General features: G+C 36.3%; 2 protein-coding genes across 4 annotated transcripts; one reads left to right on the top strand and one right to left on the bottom strand.

Annotated features, from left to right (window-relative positions):
* Positions 1-906: 906 nt before the first annotated feature.
* Positions 907-12553, bottom strand: TXNDC12 (thioredoxin domain containing 12). 2 transcript variants are annotated; one of them, XM_070941344.1, is made up of 8 exons: positions 12538-12553; positions 10873-11060; positions 8752-8812; positions 7516-7568; positions 5651-5724; positions 4426-4495; positions 4241-4324; positions 907-2000 (listed from the first exon to the last, which is right to left on the bottom strand). In XM_070941344.1, exons 2-8 carry the CDS (start codon positions 10964-10966, stop codon positions 1921-1923), a joined length of 516 nt encoding a protein of 171 aa, XP_070797445.1. In that variant the 5' UTR covers positions 10967-11060; positions 12538-12553; the 3' UTR covers positions 907-1920. The 2 variants fall into 2 exon arrangements, with proteins under 2 accessions (XP_070797445.1, XP_070797444.1); XM_070941343.1 differs by lacking the exon at positions 12538-12553 and having other exon boundaries at positions 10873-11194.
* Positions 11992-21593, top strand: BTF3L4 (basic transcription factor 3 like 4). 2 transcript variants are annotated; one of them, XM_070941346.1, is made up of 7 exons: positions 12000-12098; positions 14060-14125; positions 15249-15312; positions 15970-16083; positions 17362-17563; positions 18023-18082; positions 19869-21593. In XM_070941346.1, exons 3-7 carry the CDS (start codon positions 15259-15261, stop codon positions 19913-19915), a joined length of 477 nt encoding a protein of 158 aa, XP_070797447.1. In that variant the 5' UTR covers positions 12000-12098; positions 14060-14125; positions 15249-15258; the 3' UTR covers positions 19916-21593. The 2 variants fall into 2 exon arrangements, with proteins under 2 accessions (XP_070797446.1, XP_070797447.1); XM_070941345.1 differs by lacking the exon at positions 14060-14125 and having other exon boundaries at positions 11992-12098.
* Positions 21594-22633: the final 1040 nt, after the last annotated feature.

Raw genomic sequence — 22633 nt, 5'->3', positions numbered from 1 at the left:
GCAAAATTTATTTATATCTTTATTTTTATAAATAACTCAAGGTGGCGATCACACACAATACTCCCTCCTCCTCTTTTCCCTACAACAACCTTGAGTGAAGAAATGCACATGTAAATTAATTACTGCTCACACAATTTGCTTCATTCACATTTTATGCAAGATCCAAATAGCCTGGTCATTTGAATGTGATCTATGTAGTCACTAAACAATAAACTGATGACACATAATCAGTCAAAATATTCTCTCCCCTGAACATCTACATCCTTGTTACTTACAAGAAAGTAAGCAGGAACTCAGACTAGTTGGAAAAAGCTGAGGGATGGCACTAAATTCTAGCCTGCACATGGTGTATTTGTCACTTGTACTCAAGAGATTAAGTGCCTTTGAAAAAGACAAGTTACCAAGGAATAAAGTAACATATGAACGTCTGTTACTATTTAGAACCTTAAAAACATTTTTTGTTCACGACAAAGTGGGAGTCAACACTTCATGGTTGCTTGAAGTAGAGTAAGAAATATCTCACCATATATTTCCATAATTAGCCAGATAATTGGAACACCTTGAAGCAGAAAAAAGATAGACATACCTTTTTGCTGCAGTAAAACATCATTTAAAAAAAATCAACTCATGTATTGTCCTTTTAATACTCTCACTACGAGTATGGCTAATCTTCATGAAAAGAACTAAAGTTTTAGACCTGTTCTCCATATTTCACTTAAGAGAAGTCCTTTAATGTTGAGAATTTTGCATTAGCATTTTCACTATTGAACAGAAAGCTATATTTAAACTACAGATATGACTAGGCATAACTTTTAAGGAAATAAAAAATAGGCACTCCCCAGTAATATAACTTATACGCTGAAAAGAATTTCTTCTTCTCAAAATGAAAAGGAAAATAAACAAAAATTTAATAGAAAAATTTATTGTTCATTGTCCACCGGTACAAAAATACAGTATAGCATGCTGAAATAAGGCAACCACCATAACATTCAGTGAGAGATTTTTTTTTTTTTGTTCCATTAATGAAAAACTTGGAAGATGAATGCACAAATACATAAAAGCGAAGTTTATATAAATCAACCAAATGGAGTAACAGGCAATTATATCAGGAAAAAGTACACATAATCATATAGTTAGCATTTGTTTCATTCTATTCCTGGAGCAAGCAGGAAAATGAGGCTATACATACCACAATCCTAATGTATTTGGGAATAAATCCTATGGAATACTCTTGTACTAATACTAATTAGTACTTAGGAATACTTAATACTCTTACTTCTGAGCAGACATGCATAGGATTGCATTGTTACGATAGTCTCTACAGCAGATTTATTTATTTAATCAATTTAACTTCTTGAGACTTATAGATATGGTTCTAATTTAATCTCACTCAATTTGGCGATTTACATATGAGCATAACTCCCATAATTTCAGCCAACATGAATTGTGGGAATTGTATCCTAAATATGTTTAGCACTACCAGGATGAGAAATACTGAAATAAATTCATGTTAAAGGAAAAAATTCCACATATTCTTTTCTCAAAATCTGCTAAAATGAACAAGTTTTATTTGTAAGATATTTTTAAAAAGATCTTTGTAATTAATGCCCTCAACATAATCATATATATGTTCCTATAATTTGGCTTTAAATTCCATTTAAACCTGATTACTCATGCAGTTAAAGTTGAAGCATTTATTTAAGGTATTTAGCCATTTTTTTCTTCTATAAATATCCATTTCAATGTAAACAAGGAAGGACATACTACTTTATTTGAATTCAGTGTGTGAAAATTAGACAGCATTTGATTTACTATCTACAGTATTTTTTTTTTGAGAGCACCAACATTTTTATATGAAAAAAAGTTAGAGTAACGTTTAAATTTAGATGGTGAGCCTATACAAAATAGATCTTCAGGGTATTATAATTCATCTCCAAAATGTTTTTTCTTGAAAGCATCCCCCGTTAACTTCTCTTGGGCTACCTTCATCCCTTGGATGACTGCAATAGTAAAACACAAGATATTCTTAGTACTTGGTACAATTCAATTAAAATAACTGAGCAAAGTTATATTTTTATAAGCTACTTCAAAAAAGCTATACATAAATATGTAGCAATATTTAAAGTAACATTATCTTCATAATGCATTCCTATCATGGCTCATATGCAACTCTTTTTCTTGATGACTTGTTTTTCTTTCAACATTTTCCCAGACTGAAAGTCCTCAATTTATTCCTAAACGTGATGTCTGTTATAAGGCAGTTTAAAGAAATTATAGTTGCATTCATTTATTAAATATATACCCAGTCTTTTATTTTATACAACTCAAGTACCATATTTTTAAAATCAATTTACTGTTTTGCTAAACCATATGAAGTTCCTATGTACCCAACACCATTTTCTGATGTCCAATTCTGGCTTTCCATGGTGCAGCTGTCAGCTGACTCGCTTTCTTTGTTGCCTGCATCAACTTCCTGATCGCAGTTTACCAAACAGAAATGGGAGGGGGGGGCTGGTAAATTCCTAGGGTGGGGGTGTCTAAGGAATGCATGAAAGCCTACTGCACTGGAAAGGAGATAATCACCAAGGCCAAATTCTCAGAGGTGCAGAATGTTTTTCCAAAACAAAATTACTGAGTGTAATTGGTAGACAATGAACTGTGGGCGGCCCAGGGGTGAAAAGGGGTTTTTACCTATGTGGGTTTTCGTGGGAAAACCTCAGAGCTGACTTTGCTTCTACTGTGCCTAAATGGATCTTTCAGTAAAGTTTTACTCTGGGTAGTTCCTACAACCAGGAGTTTCTTTTTTTGGATGTGCCAAATGGGACGGTTGACAGTAATTCAGCTCTCAAGTTTTCCCATGAAAACCCACATACTGTATTTTCCGGTGTATAAGACTGGGCATATAAGACGACCCCCGAATTTTCCTGTTAAAATATAGGGTTTGGGCTATACCCGCCGTATAAGACTACCCCTCTTCCAATGCACACCAAATAAAAATTAAAAAACATCAACTGGCTCACCCACAATGTAAAAGCAGCTGTGCTAGATCCAAAATGGCCCCTGCAACAAGCAGGAACCTCACACAGCCACAAAAAGCCCAAAAAAACAACTTTCACACTTTACACACACACAACACAACACAACACAACACAACTGGCTCACCCACAATGTAAAAGCAGCTGTGCTAGACCCAAAATGGCCCCTGCAACAAGCAGGAACCTCACACAGCCACAAAAAGCCCAAAAACCCAACTTTCACAATTTACACACACAAAATTCCACATACAGCTTTGTGACATTTTGTGTGTTTGTGTAGTTAGAGTGAAACACTACAAAAACATACTAAATCTCAGAAAGCTGCACAAATATTATTTTATTTTATTTTATTTTATTTTAATTTTTATATGAAAGCTAAATTTAAAACTTCCTAAACTTTAAATGGCTAGGTCTAAAAAAGAACAACTAAAAAAAACCCCAATTAACTATTTTTTTTAAAGATCCCAAAGGGGAAAAAAACTTACCCAATAGAACAGGGGTCTCCAACCTTGGCAACTTTAAGACTTGTAGACTTCAACTCCCAGAATTCCTCAGCCAGCTTTGTTTTGCTGGCTGAGGAATTCTGGGAGTTGAAGTCCACAACTCCCTGCTTGCTTGATTGCAGGCAGGGAGTTGCTTGCTGATGGAATGGATTCAGGCAAGTGAAGCAAGGCAAGAGAAGCAAGGCAAGCAGCTAAGGTAAGCAAGCTGGAGGGGGAAAAGTTTTTTCCTTTTCGATCTGATTAGCAGATCGTCAGGGCTTGGATCGTCAGAGCCATTTAAGGCTCATCAGAGCCTTTCGGGCTAGTCTGCCTGGTTACAGGAGAACGACACCCAGCGTATAAGACGACCCCTGACTTTTGAGAAGATTTTCATGTGTTAAAAAGTCGTCTTATATGCCGGAAAATACGGTATATTAGACACCATAATTAATATTCATAAATGGCATTTTAAGGATGTCAAGGTAAGGAGTCCTGGAATGTACTGAATATCCCTCCAGGTGCTATGTGGCTTTTTGAATGTCAACTGCCAATATTTGTTCAAAGCATTTTTTTCCTTAAAACGTTTTGAACCCTTAGTGTAAATTTCTCAGAAAATAAGCTCTAATCTTCCCCCCACCCCATCAGAAGTCAATCTGATTTGGCACTGCTGTACAATTCAAGTCTCCTTTACCAAAACCCAATTTAGATGCAATTCATACATACCTTGATCAGCACTAGTATAAAAATACTTGTAGTTGGGGTTTCCTTTCTCATTTATGATCTCTGGATGGATCTTTCCACTGGGATCTGTGTAAAAGAAGAGATCAATGAAAAATGATGATTGCAATCTGAAAGGTATTTCTTTATCCTTCAGCACAAATTGCTGAACAACCACATTTATATCATACCCATGAAAATAATTCTAGGAATGTAACCTCCATCAGGGCTAAAAGCTTCATCCTTAGGTTCTTCTTCATCCTGTAAATAAAATAAAATTAGCTTTATTTGTCCATTAATCCTCCTTAATAGCCTACTGTATATCAAAATCAGAAGGGCTGTTACAATAGTATAGCAATACTTCACTACTCCTATGTTTCATATACAATGTCTTCAGACAGATATGGGAAAAGAAAAGTCACTTTTTTAAAACCTAAGAGACTTGGTGTTATTAATACAGACAATACCTACTAAAAGAAATAAAGTTTGTCTTCATTAAGTCAATTCTTTCTATTCTTAAAATAATTCCTTAGTTAATCTTGATTTTGAAACTCGAAACTTCTTGAACTGAGGAACATATTACATATATGTAATATACATCTTTCTTATGTTTATGAAAATAGCAGTATATAAAATTTAGGACATGAATAATGCATTATTTAATAAATAATGCATTAAATACATTTTCATGGTAAAAATCATGTAATAGAAACCTTATTAAAATATGTTTGTTTATGAAAAGAAAATCATTTATTTTTGCATTATGCAACTTATTTGAAGTTGCATAATGCAAAAATAAATGATTTTCTTTTCAGAAACAAACATATTTTAATAAGGTTTCTGTTACATGATTTTTACCATGAACTAGAAACCTGTTGGGCCATCATTCAGAGATATCATCTTATATAAACCAAAAAACATAACGACCATGGTTGGCAAAATAATCAGTTGGAATGGGAATGACATCAGACTCCCTCCCTCCCTCCCTCCCTCATGCCTTCAACAATGGCAGAGCTTCTGATATGCTTGAAAACCATTTAAAATTTAAGGGAATTATTCAGAGATGTATCTGCTCTGAAAGTAGCCCATGCTAAACTGTACAGCATAGTCAAACATCAGCAATGAATCACAGAAAATGATTTATGACATTTTGTATTATATAATAAAATGCTTTATAATTTTTATGTCGTAAAATGTTTTGTAAAATAGGCGAAATTTCAATTCCAAAAAAATCTCTGGTCCTACATTTTGGATGCATTCTTTCAGTTAACCCATTTGAGGTATCTACATTGAAAAGTTTTTGCTGTATGATTTGCACCTTTTCACACAGTTGAAGGTTACAGTGGCAAGAGGTTTAGTAGTATATAGATAGCATTCAAAGTAAGAATGATTTATGTCAATATTCTAAAAACTTACCTCAAGGTTAACCATCACAAAATTATGGGCAAGCTCAGAGATTTCCTTTGATTCAGCAAACTTTGGTTTTAAAGCTAATAAAATAAAATATAAAAGGGAAAACTAATCATTAAAGACACAAATGTAGCAGAGTTGGATTCAGACTAAGTGGGATGCATATAGATCCCACTGAGTCCAGTACTTATAGTTAGTAGTGACTAACTCAGGGATACAGTCTAGGATTATATCCCATCATAATTTACATAAATACCAATATTATTTTTTCCTTAATACTAATTCAGAGATAGAACAAATGGGCATCTTTAAACTGAAAATGGAAACATAAATGAAATTAATACTGTATTATTTTTCTATTAATGCTTGAGGTGAGGTTAGTTCATCAGTGTACTAAACCAGGGGCCTCCAACCTTGTCAACTTTAAGACTTATGGACTTGAACTCCCAGAATTCCTCAGCCAGCAAAGCTAGGAGTTTCTATATGAAAGCAAAACAGATAGTCCTTGACTTACAACAGTTCACTTAGTGATTGTTCAAAGTAACAATGGCACTGAAAAGTGTGATTTATGACTGTTTTTCAGTTATGACCCTTTGCAGCATCCCCATGATCATGTGATCAAAATTGATCAAAATGTGATCAAAATTGAGGCAACTGGTTCATAATTATGATTGTTGCAGTTTCCTGGGGTCATGTCATCACCTTTTGCGACCTTCTTATAAGCAAAGTCAATGGGGAAGCCAGATTTACTTAACAACCGGGTTACTAACTTCAACTGCAGTGATTCACTTATCAACTGGGGCAAGAAAGGTTGTAAAATGGGACAAACTCACTTAACAAATGTCTCACTTAACAACAGAAATTTTGGGCTCAATTGTGGTAAGTTGAGGACTACCTGTATACACAATATGTTGATGGTAAAAATGCAGGTAGTCCTTGGCTAATGACCATAATTGAGCCCATAATTATGACTATAGGTTGTTGTGGTCATTACGTGGCTTACCACATGACCATGACCAATTTTACAAACTTTTTTGTAGTGGTTGTTAAGTACCGTATTTTTCGGAGTATAAGATGCACCTACCTTTTTTGGGGAGGAAAACAAGAAAAAAAAATCTGCCTCTGCCTCCCAGCAATTTGCCTCATTGTAGCGAACAGCCTGTTTTAGTTTCATTTTCATTTTCAGCACAAGAAAAAGAAAAATCTGCCTCCCAGCAATTTGCCTCCTTGCAGCAAGCAGCGGAGGCCTGTGTGGCAATAGGCAATAGCAATCCCTGCAGCCTGAAACAGCTGAGAGTCGGGAGACCGATCCAACCGACAATCAACTGCTTGTGCTAATCAGGCTGTGCTGAAGCTGAAATGGGCTGTTTGCTGCAAGGAAGTAAATTGCTGGGAGGCAGAGACCAAAGGGTGGGGGCCAGCAAGTGGGCGGGGCTACATTTGGTGTATGACGCACCCAAATTTTCACCCTCTTTTAGGGGGGGGGAAGTGCGTCTTATACTCCGAAAAATACGGTAAATCTGATTTATCCAGTGAGTGTTTTTTGCTAGAAACCAGAAGTAAATGCTGGAAACTGGCATCAAGAATATCAAGAATCAGTTACGTGACTTCAGGATGCTGCAAACAGCCATAACAGTGAGCTATTGTCAAGTGCATAAAATGCAATCATGTGACTGTGGGAGGGGTGTGGGTATTTGAACTTCAAAATTGGATTATACTTTTTTTTTGGGGGGGTGTCCATCATAATTTCAAATGGTTGCTCAATGACCGGTCCTTAAGTTAGAACTAGCTGCATGCCGTTTTCACAAATATTGCAACTTTCCCATCTGTTATTCTGTGAAATGTCACTAACGTTGTCTGTGATATCTTACCTTTGCAAGCACCACACCAGGATTTATGAATTATTATCATGAGAGGCAGTCCACTAAAAAATAATTGAAATATACAATTCAAATAATTATCAACACATAGTTCAATTCCAAGCTCATCATATATTAAAGCTGTAATACCAAATCACCTACCTGACCAAATCTGCACAACTCATAGGAAAGGGCCACATTGATTGATTAAAAGTAATTATGGGGCGTAATTAGCTGTTTAGCAGCCACAGTGATGGAATTGGTAGTCTTGGTGAAGCCAAGAAGTACTGGAGGTACTCAACAGTCTGTCTTTGGGAAGCCAGATTCTTTCTCCATTGCAGAAATATTTGTTGGTGAAGTTATGGTTAGAAAACTCTAGAGAGCCACACAAAACTGGGCCCATATATTGTATGGCTCATTGAATACCATGACAGAATAACCAATAACAGAAGCTTCACTTCTGTTCTGCAGCAAGGTGAAATATTCTGACTTAATATTTACACTTACTTTCAAGCACGGATATTAGTTACAGAATCTATTTTAAAGTTGGACATCCCATTGTAGCTGTATTTCCAGATAATACTCTGTTTCCCCCAAAATAAGACATCCGGTGATAATAAGCCCAATTGGGATTTTGAGCGCATGGCAATAAGGCCAAGCACTTATTTCAGGGTTCAAAAAAATATATATATGACAGGGTCTTATTTCAGGGAAACACGGTATGTTTTTTGTTCTTACATAAAAAGTATTTAATTCTAAAACAAATGATAGGTTGTGTCAGATCCCATTGACTGGAACGGAGCTTACTTTCATATTAGCCCATTCTTTTCTTAGAAGAGGCTTTTCCTTTGTCAATCTTTCATGCTTCTTCTATCCACTCCTGTCTACAAATGGGACACAAGATGATGCTAGGGACTGCAGCAGGAAAGGAGGATGGAGTCAGTAGAAATGAATGCACAGTTGTTTTTCCCTTGACAAAGGTTTAATTTCTAATTGGTCAGACATCTTGACTCTTAGAGAGCATGATCAATTCAGCAGTAACAGAGACTTCTGTACTTGTGTAACATGATATTCATCAGCTGCATTCCATTCTAAGGCTTAGCACAAGTACCATAGCTTTAGCAACAGACATCTTTTCCCCAAATCCCTTCAGGTCTGAGTGCTGAGGTTGAAGTTCTCTGAATGCGTAGTGCTGAACTGATACAACTTAGAACATGTCTGTCCAGACAATTTAAGATTACAACATACCTGGCTGAAGCCTCCTTTTTCCCATCTTCTAGTGTTCTCCAGTGAATGTGATCTCCAAAACCTTGGAAGGAAAGAGCGAATATATACTGTCTGATTTAAAACAATGGCCCCCAATCTTTTTGGCACCAGGTGTTGTTTTCGTGGAACACAATTTTTCCTCAGACCAGGGGCGGAGGATGGTTTTGGTTTCGCTCAATCACTTGCCGCTCACCTCCAAAGTTTCTAACAGGCCACGGACTGCTATTGGTCTGTGGTCCGGGATTTGGGGACCTCTGACTTAAAACATTCATAGATAGTAAAAATATCTATCATGTGTAATTACTTAGATTGGTAAACACAAATGACATTTTTCAGAAAGTCCTCAATGTCTCCTTGAAATCTTACAAACTTATTGTGGAGTAAGCAATTTTATATATTCATTGTAAATTGCATTATGTCCATTTCTTCAGAACTGAGTTAGTGAAACTTTACAGACAATGATACTGCCTCAGCATAGCTCTTTAGGTATATTATATTAAAAAAAATTACAGAATTTGTGACATTAAAAGAAAGCTTGTTTTTAAGAGATGTATAACAAAAAGTTGCACAATTAAAAAAACCCCCTATTTTAGGACAACCTATTTTAGATGCATTACAGTTTAAATGCATCTCAATGTTTTCCACATATTGGAAACTGTGTGACATAGCTCACTTGCTACACATTTGTACAACAATATTTATGAATACCAGGGCTTTCAATATAGCCTTTATTGGAGCCCAGTACCTTGAAAACCTCTCTGTTTTTACAATAACAGCTATAAGCAGCATTATTGGCTGCTTATACTAAAAATCCATATTTTTAGCATAATTAGCATAATTACTTTTCAAACCTTACTTACAGAGTAAAAACATTTATTCTTTGCTAGGTAATTGCAGAATAACTCAAGTTTCACTAAGAACAGAACTTCCTTTCTTAGAATAACCAATATTATGTAACTTTTATATTTTCCTTCCCACAGACATTATCACATTTGTCCCTGAATATAGAAACTGTGTAAAGTTGTCATTGACACTGAGGATTATGCTGCATTAGTTTCTATTCTACAAAGCAAGTAAGCCTATTCTGAATTGAAGGTCAGACAGAAAAAAGCATTCTGAGAAATCATAATCAAACAACAGAAAAAGCAAAGAATTTAAAAATAGTTCAGATACTTCAATCTATATTTGGCAGACAGCGGGAAATCCCCAGGAGTAACTTGTCAGTGAATAATAATACTTGGTGGGACAGTAGTGGATAGCCTGAGTCATTTCCTCTTCTTGCTTAAAATGTAAAGAAGTTAATTTGCATATAAGTGGCACTTTAATGTGTGTACGTGGCCATTAGAAGTTGGTTATTCCTACTGTATCTTAAATAAGAATCATATCTGCTCACCTCACCTCATACACTAAATAGAATTGATACAATGGCAGAAAAAGCAGGATATCAAGGAAATCCAGTTTCATTTCCATTGATAAATTAGAAGACATGCCCCATTACCTACTTTATTATCTTTAATTAATACCCTGTTTCCCCCAAAATAAGACATCCCCTGATAATAAGCCCAATCGGGCTTTTGAGCGCATGGCAATAAGGTCAAGAGCTTATTTCAGAGTTCAGAAAAAAGATATAAGACAGGGTCTTATTTTCAGGGAAACACAGGTAGCCAACACCTACAGGTAATTGACTTTAAGAAATAATTTAGTAGAGATTTAGTAGCTAAGTGCAAAATTGTGCATTAGACTCCATATATATATATATATATATATATATATATATATATATATAAATTCAGAATAAAATTAAAAATTCTTGCCTTGAACTTTGCAAACAGAAACATTTGGGGTAAACCTCTGAACTATTTTACAGTAATGTATTCTCACAAACCGTTCAGCGACCATCTCGTGGGCTGTGTAGCAAATCTGCTCTCGATACTTTCGCGGGATCGCAATTTAAAAGGGTACGAATTGCATGATAAACCACAACATTTCCCAGTTGTTCAAACCATCCCGCGCGGAAACTTTTGCTTGTTCAGCTTCCCCCCCCCCCCCCCCAAAAAAAAGCAGAGGCATTAAAAAGAAAAACAAGAACAAATGGTTTCTAACCTTTTCCAAGCGGTTTTTCAGCTGCAGCCGCGACGAACCAGTGGCAGAAGGAAGAAAAAAGGAGAGGGGACATCGATGCGAGACGTACTCTCATAGTGGCAGCTCTCCCGGGTTGAGTGAGCCGGTCAGCTTCGCCTCGGAGCCTGATCAAGGCAAGTCAGCCCTCCCGTGAAAAAAAGGAAGTGATGCTAATGGGGCGGAGTTGGGAGGGATTTGTTCAATTGTGGGTCCGGGGTAAATTTGAAGGAAACCAAAAAAGAGGTTCTCCAGATCTTTAGTGGAAGATTTAACCTTCAGAATGCAACCTATAGCTCAGAGGTCTTCAAACTTGGCCGCTTTAAGACTTGCGGACTTCAACTCCCAGAATTCTCCAGCCAGCATAGCTGGCTGGAGAATTCTGGGAGTTGAAGTCCGCAAGTCTTAAAGCGGCCAGGTTTGAAGACCTCTGCAAGCTGTTTCTCAAGAATTATATATATATATATATTGGTGGGGGAAGAATCGGAATAACATCTGAGCCGTTTGCTCCTTTGAATGAATGCAGCCCAAACTCGAATCCACGGCAGCCACGACGTGAGACTCGTCAGGGGGGAAAATACGACCGACTCCATTCTGCGCTTATTATGAAGCGCTATGTATGTCACCCACATACCATATTATGTATGCACCCACGTATTATGTATGCACCGGTGGGATTTACGTCCCCTCCTTGCCTACCGAGTAGGCTTTACTCCCTCACATGTGGATGGGGAAGGAAGGAGGAAACGTTAAGCTTCTGAAACCGGCAGCACAAGCTGAAATTTTAGTCTTTGATGGCATGCGAGTTCCTGCTCAGTTCCCTCGTGGGTGGGGGGGGGGCGAACAGCTTTAAAAACAACAAAGCAATGGACTCCGGTTTGCTATGTCTAAGGAAAACCACAACTCCCAGCATCCATTGCTGCAAAAGTATTTTCTCACACACACACCCCGCCTCCGCCTCCGCCTCCACCCCCCCACCTCATGGACGTGCATAGCACTTGCCCGTAGCGGGAGCCGCGGAAGGGTGCGGCTGCCGGCGCCCATTTTATACACCCGACTCATTTTGTCCGCCAATTGGAGGAGAGGGGCGGGGCCATGGTCCCGTGGTTCCAAGGCCTTCTTGATCCAGACCCCTCTCACTCTCTCTCTCCCCCGTCACCGCCATCTTGTTGTTGCCGCGTGTTCCTTTTGGAAGGTTCCGTCGGACTGAGGTGAAAACTTCCCGCTTGACCCTCCGATGCTCTTGCGCCCCTCGCGAGCCCGGGGGCTGTTTGGCCGGCGCGCGGAGCGCCATGCACGGTGGGAGGGGCTGTGCTGGTGGGCCGAAGAGCGAGGGGGAGGAGAGTGGGCCTGGCAAAGTAGTTCGCCTCCCTGAAGCCCCCGGTTCCTTTGGTTGGCTTATTTCGCATTCCCGGGACCCTTTGCCTTGACCGCTCGCGCTTTCCCTTCGTACAGGGTTGGTTTATGTGGTTCCGGTCGTGTGAATGCACCTTTTTTTGCCGCCAACCCGAGACTAGCGAGGTGTCCCGTGGACCTTTCGCAAGCTCCACCTCTTCTTCTTCCTCTCTAAAACACAACAGTGGCCTTTCTTCTACTTCCCTAAAAGTAAATAAATGTTTTTTTTTTTCTCCCGGGCCCACGATCTCTCACCTTCTTCCAAAGTCGCGCCGCGTTCTCTTTCCTCAGAGGAGAAATATCCCTTGGATTCCCTCCAACCTTTCCCTCAGGACTGAAAGCTCCCCTCTCCCTGGGTTGGGAACGGGGGTTTCGTCAGGCCCTTTCCCCAGCTTTGGACTCTGGAGTAGTTAAATCTGCAAGCTTTTAAACCCGCTATTAGATTCTTTCACGTATCTCTAGTTTTCTCCTAATCGCTACACTCGTGATTTTTTTAATTTTTTTTTTGTACGACTTGGTTTTCACTGTCTTTTCTCCAGAGTGTTTTTCCCCTTGGTATTATATCTGTGTATTGCGATTTTTAGAAATTGACATCCTGCTAGTGGTAATAAAAAAAGGTGTATGAAATAAAGCATATTATTGCTAATTACCATTATGAGTAATATCAAACTTTATGACTAGGATAATTAGCCACTATATCAGCTTTCTTTGACATGCCAGGTTCCAAAGCAGGGAGGATTTTGGCTGCCTTAGTAGATGTCTATTTTGCAGAAATAATATATTATGTCCCCCCTCAAGTACTATATGTACTTATTTCACCCACTTTGGGTTACAGATGTACTCCTGGTTTTGTTAAAGATTAAAATAAAGTATTGTCCCAATACAATACATCTTCCTTTTCCATAATGTGAGCAAATTTGTATTTTCAAGATCACTGACAAAGGAATTTATTTTACCTGTTTCTGAGAACATGTTTCTCACTGTCTTGAGTGGGGGTTTAACTTTGTAGGGCTCTTTTCTGTTTTGCTGTCTAATACGCTCTCATTTTCAATTTACAGATATTTCAGTTCTGCAAAGATTTAAGTCAATTATTATCTTAGAGTTCTATATAGGTCTGGTGGAATATGACATTTTGTACTATAATGAGAAAAAAAAATGCATCCTAGCTTTCAACTTGCTGGAGCTTTACATGCTCTGCTAAACACAGAACAGCATGGTTCACATTAAAGGGCATGTCATTGCTAATCCAGTGGAAAAATCTCTAAACTATAAGTAATGTTAGGATGATTTGATTGATGATTATATGCTGAAGTTGGTTATTTTTAACTCTTGGCTTGTTGGGACGATGTTGGGAAATAATGCAAGTGCAGGTAAAAATAATGGTAGAACTATAGGAGATTCTAAGAGTGTGCACAGATATAGCAGGAAAATAAATGACAACATGTATATAACATGGAGAAAATTAATAGGTATATATTTTATCATTCAGTGTATTTTTTTATAATGTATGTCTTCCCATAATAATTAAATATAAAGGGTTAACAGTTTATAAAAACAGTTAAGTCAGTCATTTTGAAAAAGTTAGATTGTAGAGCAAGGTCTTGATCCCTTTTATAAAAGTGAAAAGAAGGGCTTCATGCTATTCCTAAAGGCATGCATTCCATGACTGGAGAACTACAATATATGAGCGAAAGCATTTTGGCCTATAGATGACACTCAGGAGGGTATCTTTAAAAAGACTTCCCTTGATATTAATATTTGTTCATGTTTATTTCAGAGAAACACCCCTCCGCATAATCAAAAGTAAAATGCTGACATTGGCACTCTTGTGATACACTTATACGTAAGCATAGTTTTATAGAAAAGATAACTGGCTGTGTTTTATGGGTTTTCTGTATTTTTGTAGAATTGTAGTTGTACATATACTTCCTCAAACCCATCTAAATTATGTTAGAATTCTACTGCAAAGTGAATCAACATGTGAAGTATATATTCATATTTCCCATCTATTAAAGGTAGCATTATATAGCTGTAGATAAATTACTATTTCTTATGAGTAAGAAATCTCCATGACCCTTAAAATGCTGTTCTAAAATTCATAGTGAAAAGAGAAAATACCAATGTAACTAACCTGCATTTACATTAACTTTGCCATATTCTGATCATATGCTTTTTTATTTCTTTAATATTGTAGCAATAAATGATTTATAATTACCTGGACATGTGGATAAAGGTGGACTTAATTCTCATTAGCTTCCATTTTTATGTGATAGAATTATACTGCAGTGTTTCCCAACCTTTCTGGCTTTGCGGACCAGCGGTGGGGAGGGGATGATTCTGTGCAAGTGGCAGGCAAGTACTTGAAGTTCCATTTGCACAAGCAGCAGGCACACATGCCCACCATTTGTGCAAATGGAGCACACATACTCGCCTGCTGCTCATGTAAGTGGAGAGTGTGTAGACATGCTCAACTGCCATTTCTGTGGCCTGGTTCCGAATGGTTCAAGCCTGGTAGTGGGTCGCAGCCCAGGGGTTGGGGATCCCTGTTCTACTGCATTAAGAGGAAGAACTTTTCTCTTGCTTAAAATAATAAATCACACAGGGTACATATTCTCCCTAATGCCTTTATTTTATTTAGTGAATATTTATCAGTGAATATTTGCTATTTACATCACAGACAAAACAAACATTGATATTAAGGTCAGTGTGTCAGGGCAAAACCAGTTGTGACGGTAGAGCGTACAACTCCCTTTTCCTCTTTCTGATAAAAGACAGTCATGTTTCCATTATGTATTCCTTCTCCAAACAAACTGGGTTCAGAAATAAGTATGGATTTATTTTTGTTGGTAAATTGCTGATGTTTTATGATATTAAATCAGATAAACTTGATGTTTTGAAAGACAATAAATAATTTAAAAACGAATTCTGGATTTGTCATAAACCTAGCTAGTAAATTTATTTTTCAGATAAAGCAAGATGAATCAAGAAAAACTGGCTAAACTTCAAGCTCAGGTCCGAATAGGTGGAAAGGTATGTATAGTGAACACAGGAATATTATAGAAATTACTGCATATATTTGTGTAGGTAAATACATATATAGGTACAAAGTATTGATGTAATAGGGATTTGTTCCACATTTCTATTTTCCACAGGCTGTTGTCCATTCTGATGTATTCAATAGTTATAGATATAGTAATCAGGACTTCCTTTTTCTTTTTTTGGAAAAAACATGCAAGTTGTTGTTGAATGTTATTATCTAAAAGCAGAACTGATTTTCTCATTGAAAGATCCAGTCCTATATATTAAAACCAATAGACGCTATATTTCTATAGATTGTATGACCTCTAGCTTAATGGGAAAGAAACAGAAACAGAGCCTGCCCCTATAAGTATTACCCAGGGATACAAGGACTGCACACAGATAACATATACATGCATTTAACATATGACCACATACTGTAATGATTGAGATGCTTTGGCAAAAACAGGAATAAATTAGAATTTTCAACTGAGTTGGATAAAAATCTTTTGAAATAGTTTCCTGCCTAAAAAATCTCATGCTGGAAGGCATTTTATTGTAGTTGTAAGTCCTTTTTGATTAAAAATAGTTTATAAATAACTTTTTAAAGTAAGTAGATATGAAACATTTCATTTGGAAATAATTCATGTATGTATTTTTGTGTCTTAGGGTACAGCTCGTAGAAAGAAGAAGGTAGTCCACAGAACAGCAACAGCTGATGATAAAAAACTTCAGAGTTCACTTAAAAAATTGGCAGTAAACAATATTGCTGGCATTGAAGAGGTACATCAATATTAATATTTTATGTTATATTTGAATGCTTTTCATAATCGTAACAATTACAATGCTTCAGTATTCATAGAGATTATGAACTAGAGAGAGTGGATAGGTAGCCAGTAGTTCAGTAAAGGTTATTGACAGATTCATTTCTGAAATGCAACATTGTTTTAAATCTGTGAGAGAAAGGGAAACGCAGGAAAATCCTATTCTAAAATTTGATAGTATGTTAAGTCTCTGAATGTCTGAAAACATAGGTCCCTTGGTTCTAGCTTTATTATTTGAAGTGAATACATTTAAAATGATTGGTGTTTTAGTCAACCTGTCAACAATACAAAGTAACAAATTGCTTATAATTTATTTTAGATAAAGAATAGCAAGTAGTATTGAATCAGGTCTGTAATATTAGCATGCTTTACATTCATGCTGTATGTTAAATTGTGTTGGAAGAACAGTATGGATGATACACTTTTATATAGCGTTCAATATTTTTATTACCGTGTTTTCCCCAAAATAAGACCCTGTCTTATATGTTTTGAATATAGGGAGGAGGGAGGCCTTATTATTTTGGGGCGCGTGGAGCAAGATGGAGCTCCTCTTGCCGTCTTACCTGATTTCAAGCTCTGTCTCCCTAGCCCTAACCAGAGGAAATGGCAGTGACCGGCTGCGCATGCGTTTAAATATTTTTGGGGTGGGCTTATTTTTGGGGGACTGTTCATTTTAGCGCATGCGCTCAAAAGCCCGACTGGACTTATTACCAGGGGAGATCTTATTTTCGGGGAAATATGGTAGACAAGAAGTAGGCACTGAGCATGTAAGTAAATTGGGGTACATCCAGATAATAAGACTACTTACATTAATTTGAAATAGATTGAAAAGTAATTCTTTAAATCTTAAGACATTTTTTCAGTAGAATCAACATACAATAAAACAAAGCTTTGAAACAATGGATTTGTATTAATTTTTAAGCCTTTGAGGTGAATTATTCTAATTTATTTTGCATTGCTCAAAATAAAGGAGTCAGCGTGCTAAGAAGTAAGTTTCTGTCACCTGAAACATACCTGTTGTTTGCTTTATGAAATTTTATGGTAAAAGAGGATTGAATTTTATATTATATATACCAACAGTATATAAATATGTTTCAAGCTTAAATACATATATCTATCTTATGGATGCTTATTATTATAGAATAAAATCTTAATTGATTATTTGTATAATGATTGGTTATATTTTTGGTATATTACTTCATATGCGTAAATTCTAATAAATCTATTTTTAAAACAGGTGAATATGATAAAAGATGATGGAACAGTTATTCATTTCAACAATCCAAAAGTCCAGGCTTCACTCTCTGCAAATACTTTTGCAATTACTGGTCATGCTGAAGCCAAACCAATCACGGAAATGTTACCTGGCATTTTAAGCCAACTGGGTGCTGACAGTTTAACAAGTCTTCGAAAGTTAGCAGAGCAGTTCCCAAGACAAGGTAAGTACTACGTTACATGTACTGGTCATGACTGATAAAAAGAGAGAATAAGAGTTGTCTTGAATTGGAATCAGGTTGCAGTCTATAGAGTACTAGTAATTATAAGCTGAATTTTAAAACAGTATTTTCATGAAAACTAGTAACAATTTCATAAAAGTCTGCAAAGGAATAATTTTTAAAAACTTACTTGATTTATGCTCATTAATTTGAATTGCGAAGTTGGGCATTTTGTTCTGAAAACAAAATAAATGGAAGAGGAAAGCAAGAATAGACTTAATTTCTCTTCCTGTAGCCCAGAGAGAGTCCCATTCAGTGAAGTGAAACAAGTTACAAGTTTATATTTTGAAAAGGTTTATATAGACACATTTAACAAGCAGTGAATTTACACAACTTTATAATTCAGATAATTAACTATATGAATGTGAATTCTTGAAATAAATTAACATTTTTATTTTGTAGTGTTGGATAGCAAAGTACCAAAATCAGAAGATATTGATGAGGAAGATGACGATGTTCCTGGTAGGTTTGGATTAATTTGAAAATAATTCAATTTTTACTGCATGACCTTTGAATAGGTACAGGATGATTCTAGCACAGTGATGGCTAACCTTTTCCGAACCGAGTGCGTGCGGGTGCCCAAACCTCCAAAATGCAATGCATGTGCGCCCTGCCCCCTGCATGTGTGTGCGGTCCCCCACATGAACCCGGCCCCACACGCATGCATGCATGGCCCCCCTCATGCCCTGCGCATGCGCAGCAGAGACCCAACGACTAGCTGGCCGGCAGGAGGTGTGCATGCATGCAGGGCAGAGTTGAACTGGGGCGATGGCTTGAGTGCCCACAGAGAAGTCACTGCGTGCCATCTGTGGCACGCATGCCATAGGTTCGCCATCACGTATCTAGCTTTTAATTAAAAGACTGTTCCAAGAATGGAGATTTTAAAAGAAATCATTTCATCAGCATGACACACAATGTAAGATAAGTTATATATCTATAATAATGAGTAAAACTGAGGCAGTCTATAGGTTTGATCTATAAATAAAAGGTACATTTTAGAAACAAGCACAGAACTTTGCTACATATTAATTATTAAGTACAGGAAGTCCCTAGGTTAAAAACAAGTTCTTTAATAAACAAATTCCATTTAACTCAAATTTGTAAGTCAAAACTCAAACTTAAGAATGGTCTATTAGTAAAAATGGTAATGGTGTTTTCTTTCCTTGAGGCGACAAACCACTGAAGCCATGAAATGTTTTTTATGAATTGCGGAAAACTGGCTATATATTAAATACAGTACATTAAAAACATTGGGTAACTTCAGTTTATCAGTTCACAAGACTATTCCCTTTGCCATTTTTTGTAGTAGGCAGCTTGTTCTTATGTATAAATTGGACATTCTTAATCGGGACTGCCTGTATGAATATATAGTGGTACCTTGGTACTCAATTACTTTGAAACTGATCAAATTTGGTACTCAACGCATTTTGACATGAAAATTTTGTCCCGGTAGTCATCGTTTGTTTGGTACTCGACGCACAAGCTAGAATTTATCTATGTTGGCTGCTTTGTGACTCACATTATTCCTTATAGGAAAAAATTGGTACTCATTGTTTTTGGTACACAATGTATTTCCCAAAACCAATTAACTATGAGTACTGAGGTACCACTATATGTTATTTGCTCCATAACAGAATTGAATCTAGGAGCTGTTGTATTATTTAATGTCTGGATGTAGGAGGAATTGGAAGCTGTTTAATGCACCAAAATATGCTATATTATAATAATTCCTTAAAAGCAAAATATGTTTTGTAAGCATTTGTAAGCTTTGAGGTTAAAACAAGTTTAATTCTTTAATTACTAGACAATCCATGACCCATTGGCTTATTCTTTCAGAGATACTTATTTTCTTAAGCAGATAAACAGAATGACCATGGGCAACCAAAAAAGCAATGGGAGTGAGAGTGACCTTCGACTTACTGCTGGCTTCTCTATTGATTTTGCTTATGGGAAAGTGACAGGGAGCATTGGAAGTCACAGTTACAGGACTGTGACTGACCATAGCGGTACTACAGCAGCCACAACTTTGTGAATACAACTGGTCTGAACATCCTTGAACTATTAATTCCAAGGAGTAATGGGGCTTGCATTTCATTCACACTTTTAAGTTAGCAGATTTCAGTTATCTTGATTCATTGAAAGTTTCAGATAGGAGAGTTTTACTAGTATATAAATACTTTAATCCTCTAAATAATGTATTTTTAATAACAATGTTTTTGAGCCTATTATATATTTCCATCTTTTCCAGATCTTGTAGAAAACTTTGATGAAGCATCAAAAAATGAAGCTAATTAATTCATAAATAGTTCTGGAAGTTGACATGGACTAGATTTAAGAAATCAGCTGTGTGGTTCCCAAAGTTTTACAAAAACAGCGAACATTACCCGTTTAATAGTTCAATAATATAAAATATTTTGTATTTTAATTATGCTGTTTGTTCAGCATTTCCTGTCAGTTTATTTTTGCATTTTGCACTTACTCCAGGATCTACCTTTTCAGTTAAAAAGAAAAGACATTTTCAGTGCAGATTAAGGTGTGTGCGTGTATGTGTGTGAATGTATGTATGTCGCTTAACGTACAGTTGAGGAAATTGGAGAGCAGATCTACTTGATTTTCCCTTCACCCCTTAAAGTAGAAATAAAAGAAAACTTTAATTTGGCTAAAGTAAACTTTATTGCAATCAGATATTTCTCGTAAAATAATGAAAAAAGTAATAAATTGGGGATGCCACTTATTAATTATAATTTGGTTTTAATTTCTGTATTAATTATATTTACATATGTACTTGACCATACTGATGGTGTATTTGTGTAGTTTCTCATCAGCCTCCTTTTGGTTTTAATTTCTATCAAAGATAGGCTATCGGTATGCATGTTTATTGCAACTTTTAAAAATATTACACATAAGAGCTTCTCTTACTGTTAAAGCTCTTCTCATGTTCATCTTAATAATAAACTTGGGTTGCATTTACATGCTATCAGATACTATACTCCGTCTTCAGTGAGGCACCCTGATTCTAGGTTGAGCCAAATATCAATGCTACATCTCTGATACAATTTTTCTTGTCCTCTATAAGAAACTTGGTGATATACATATTTACATTTACTAAGATAAAGATTGGAGGATACATTCTACAGCATCCATTGCCTTCTGTTTTTTCTTGGTACACTTTCAGCTAGCCCCTCTTCAAGATGCTGTGCGTGATTTGATCTCTATTTCAGCTAGACAATACATTTCTTAGCCTGGGTGTCTTTTCCAGTAGTATTATTTTGCTTTGATAAGGGATTATCACTTCTGTTCATATTTTCAATTAGAAAATAGCGCATTGTCATATGCAGGTAGGTTATTTTGTTAAGAAACATAATAGTCTATTATAATAATTTTGCTCCTAAGAGCTGGTAACTTTTGGACACTAAAATCAGGAAATGTAACTTGGAATACATAGAATTCATAAGGAAAGAGCTAAATGTACTGGTATTAGCATTTCACAAAGGTATAATCCATCAGTTTCGAAGGTAATTTTCCTTACATTTCTCCCACATTCTATTGTGGGTTAATATTGTATTGCACTCACTTCTGTAAACATGATCCCTAATTGTTAAATGGTGGCAGTAAATGCTCTGTGAAATTCTTCAAACAAAAGGTGCTTGATACAATCTTTGCACTTGAAGCTCTTGGTTCTTCAAAGAAACTTGATGTATTTGCAATGAAACATCATTGTAAATCTTGCTGAGGCCAATCAGGGCTTGAAAAAGCCTTTTTCTTCACAGCTTATTTTGGTATACTTCTTAGATGTATCTGCTTTTTCTGCTGATATTTGCACCCAGCAACTATATTTTGAGGCAATACAGCATATCAGGCTGTCTTCCCAAAACAGATTTTGTAATGTCATCTGAACTGCTCACTTGATTTTATAGATTTTCTTGTTCTATTTTATATAATACATGGATCTTAATAAAATAATTCGAAGGTGGTGATGTTCCCTCATGTGTATTAACTTCAAACAAGAACAAAATATGGATGCGCAACCTGTTCAATTAGTAATACGTTTATTGTGCCTCATTTTTGAAAATGTATTCTCTTACTGCAGAATGTACATATGCAGTTGATACACTTTTTATATTGCTTTTGCCCTAGGAGAACATCTAGAAATTTCTTTGCAGGGAACTTTTACTAATTAATGCAGTGGTCATTTAAAAGTTCATAACAATGCAGTTATCATGTTTGGAAAAGATAATTTAATGTAAACTATTGTAAATTGAAAGAACTGTTGATTACTTAATGCTTTCTTTTCCTGAGTTATTATAAAATATAGAAACATAATTAAACTGATAACAATTGAAGATATAGTCCTTTTTAAGATTTTGATTATATTGCCCAAATTTCATTTGCTATTTATCTGGGGCTATCAGCATCCTGAAATAAATTAAGCATTTTAGTTGTGCTATCATGAGAACAAATGCAGCGATGGTAATTTTTCATTTGCTCATTTGTCCGTAACAAGTAAATTACCTCACCAAGTTTTTATTAAGTAGCAATGCATTGACATATTTCCTATGAGGCAGTAGGTTACAGAAAGATTAAAACAATTCATTGAAGTATGAATTTATTGGTGGTACTCTTATATGATCCGTTGATGTGATTTTATTTATTTATTGAATTTATATTGCCACCTATTTGCTCATGGCAACTCAAGGTGATTTACAGAATATAAAACCACATTTAAAACAATAAAACTAAAAGAATAAAATAAATTAATATAGTATAATATATATTATATAATATAATAAAATCACCCCCGCCCCGGTGACAGCAGATCACACGAGCCATTTAATGGGTTCTATCCCGCTCTGGGTTCCCCAGGCTCGCTGGCAGAACCAGGTTTTCAGAGCCTTCTGGAAGAGTATTAAGAGTGGAGTATTAAGAGTGGGGCCCATTCTAATCTCGGGGGGGGAATGATATTCCAGAGAGGGAGCCACCACGGAGAAGGCCCTTCTGGGTCCCACCAGGTCT

The sequence above is a fragment of the Pituophis catenifer genome, unplaced genomic scaffold (genome assembly GCF_029215685.1).
Source record: "Pituophis catenifer annectens isolate HBS135680 unplaced genomic scaffold, rPitCat1.0.hap2 SCAF_3, whole genome shotgun sequence".
In the NCBI taxonomy this organism is placed as follows: domain Eukaryota; kingdom Metazoa; phylum Chordata; class Lepidosauria; order Squamata; family Colubridae; genus Pituophis; species Pituophis catenifer.
Note: the sequence above shows the minus strand (reverse complement) of the source record. Positions and strands in the feature narration are given on the sequence as shown.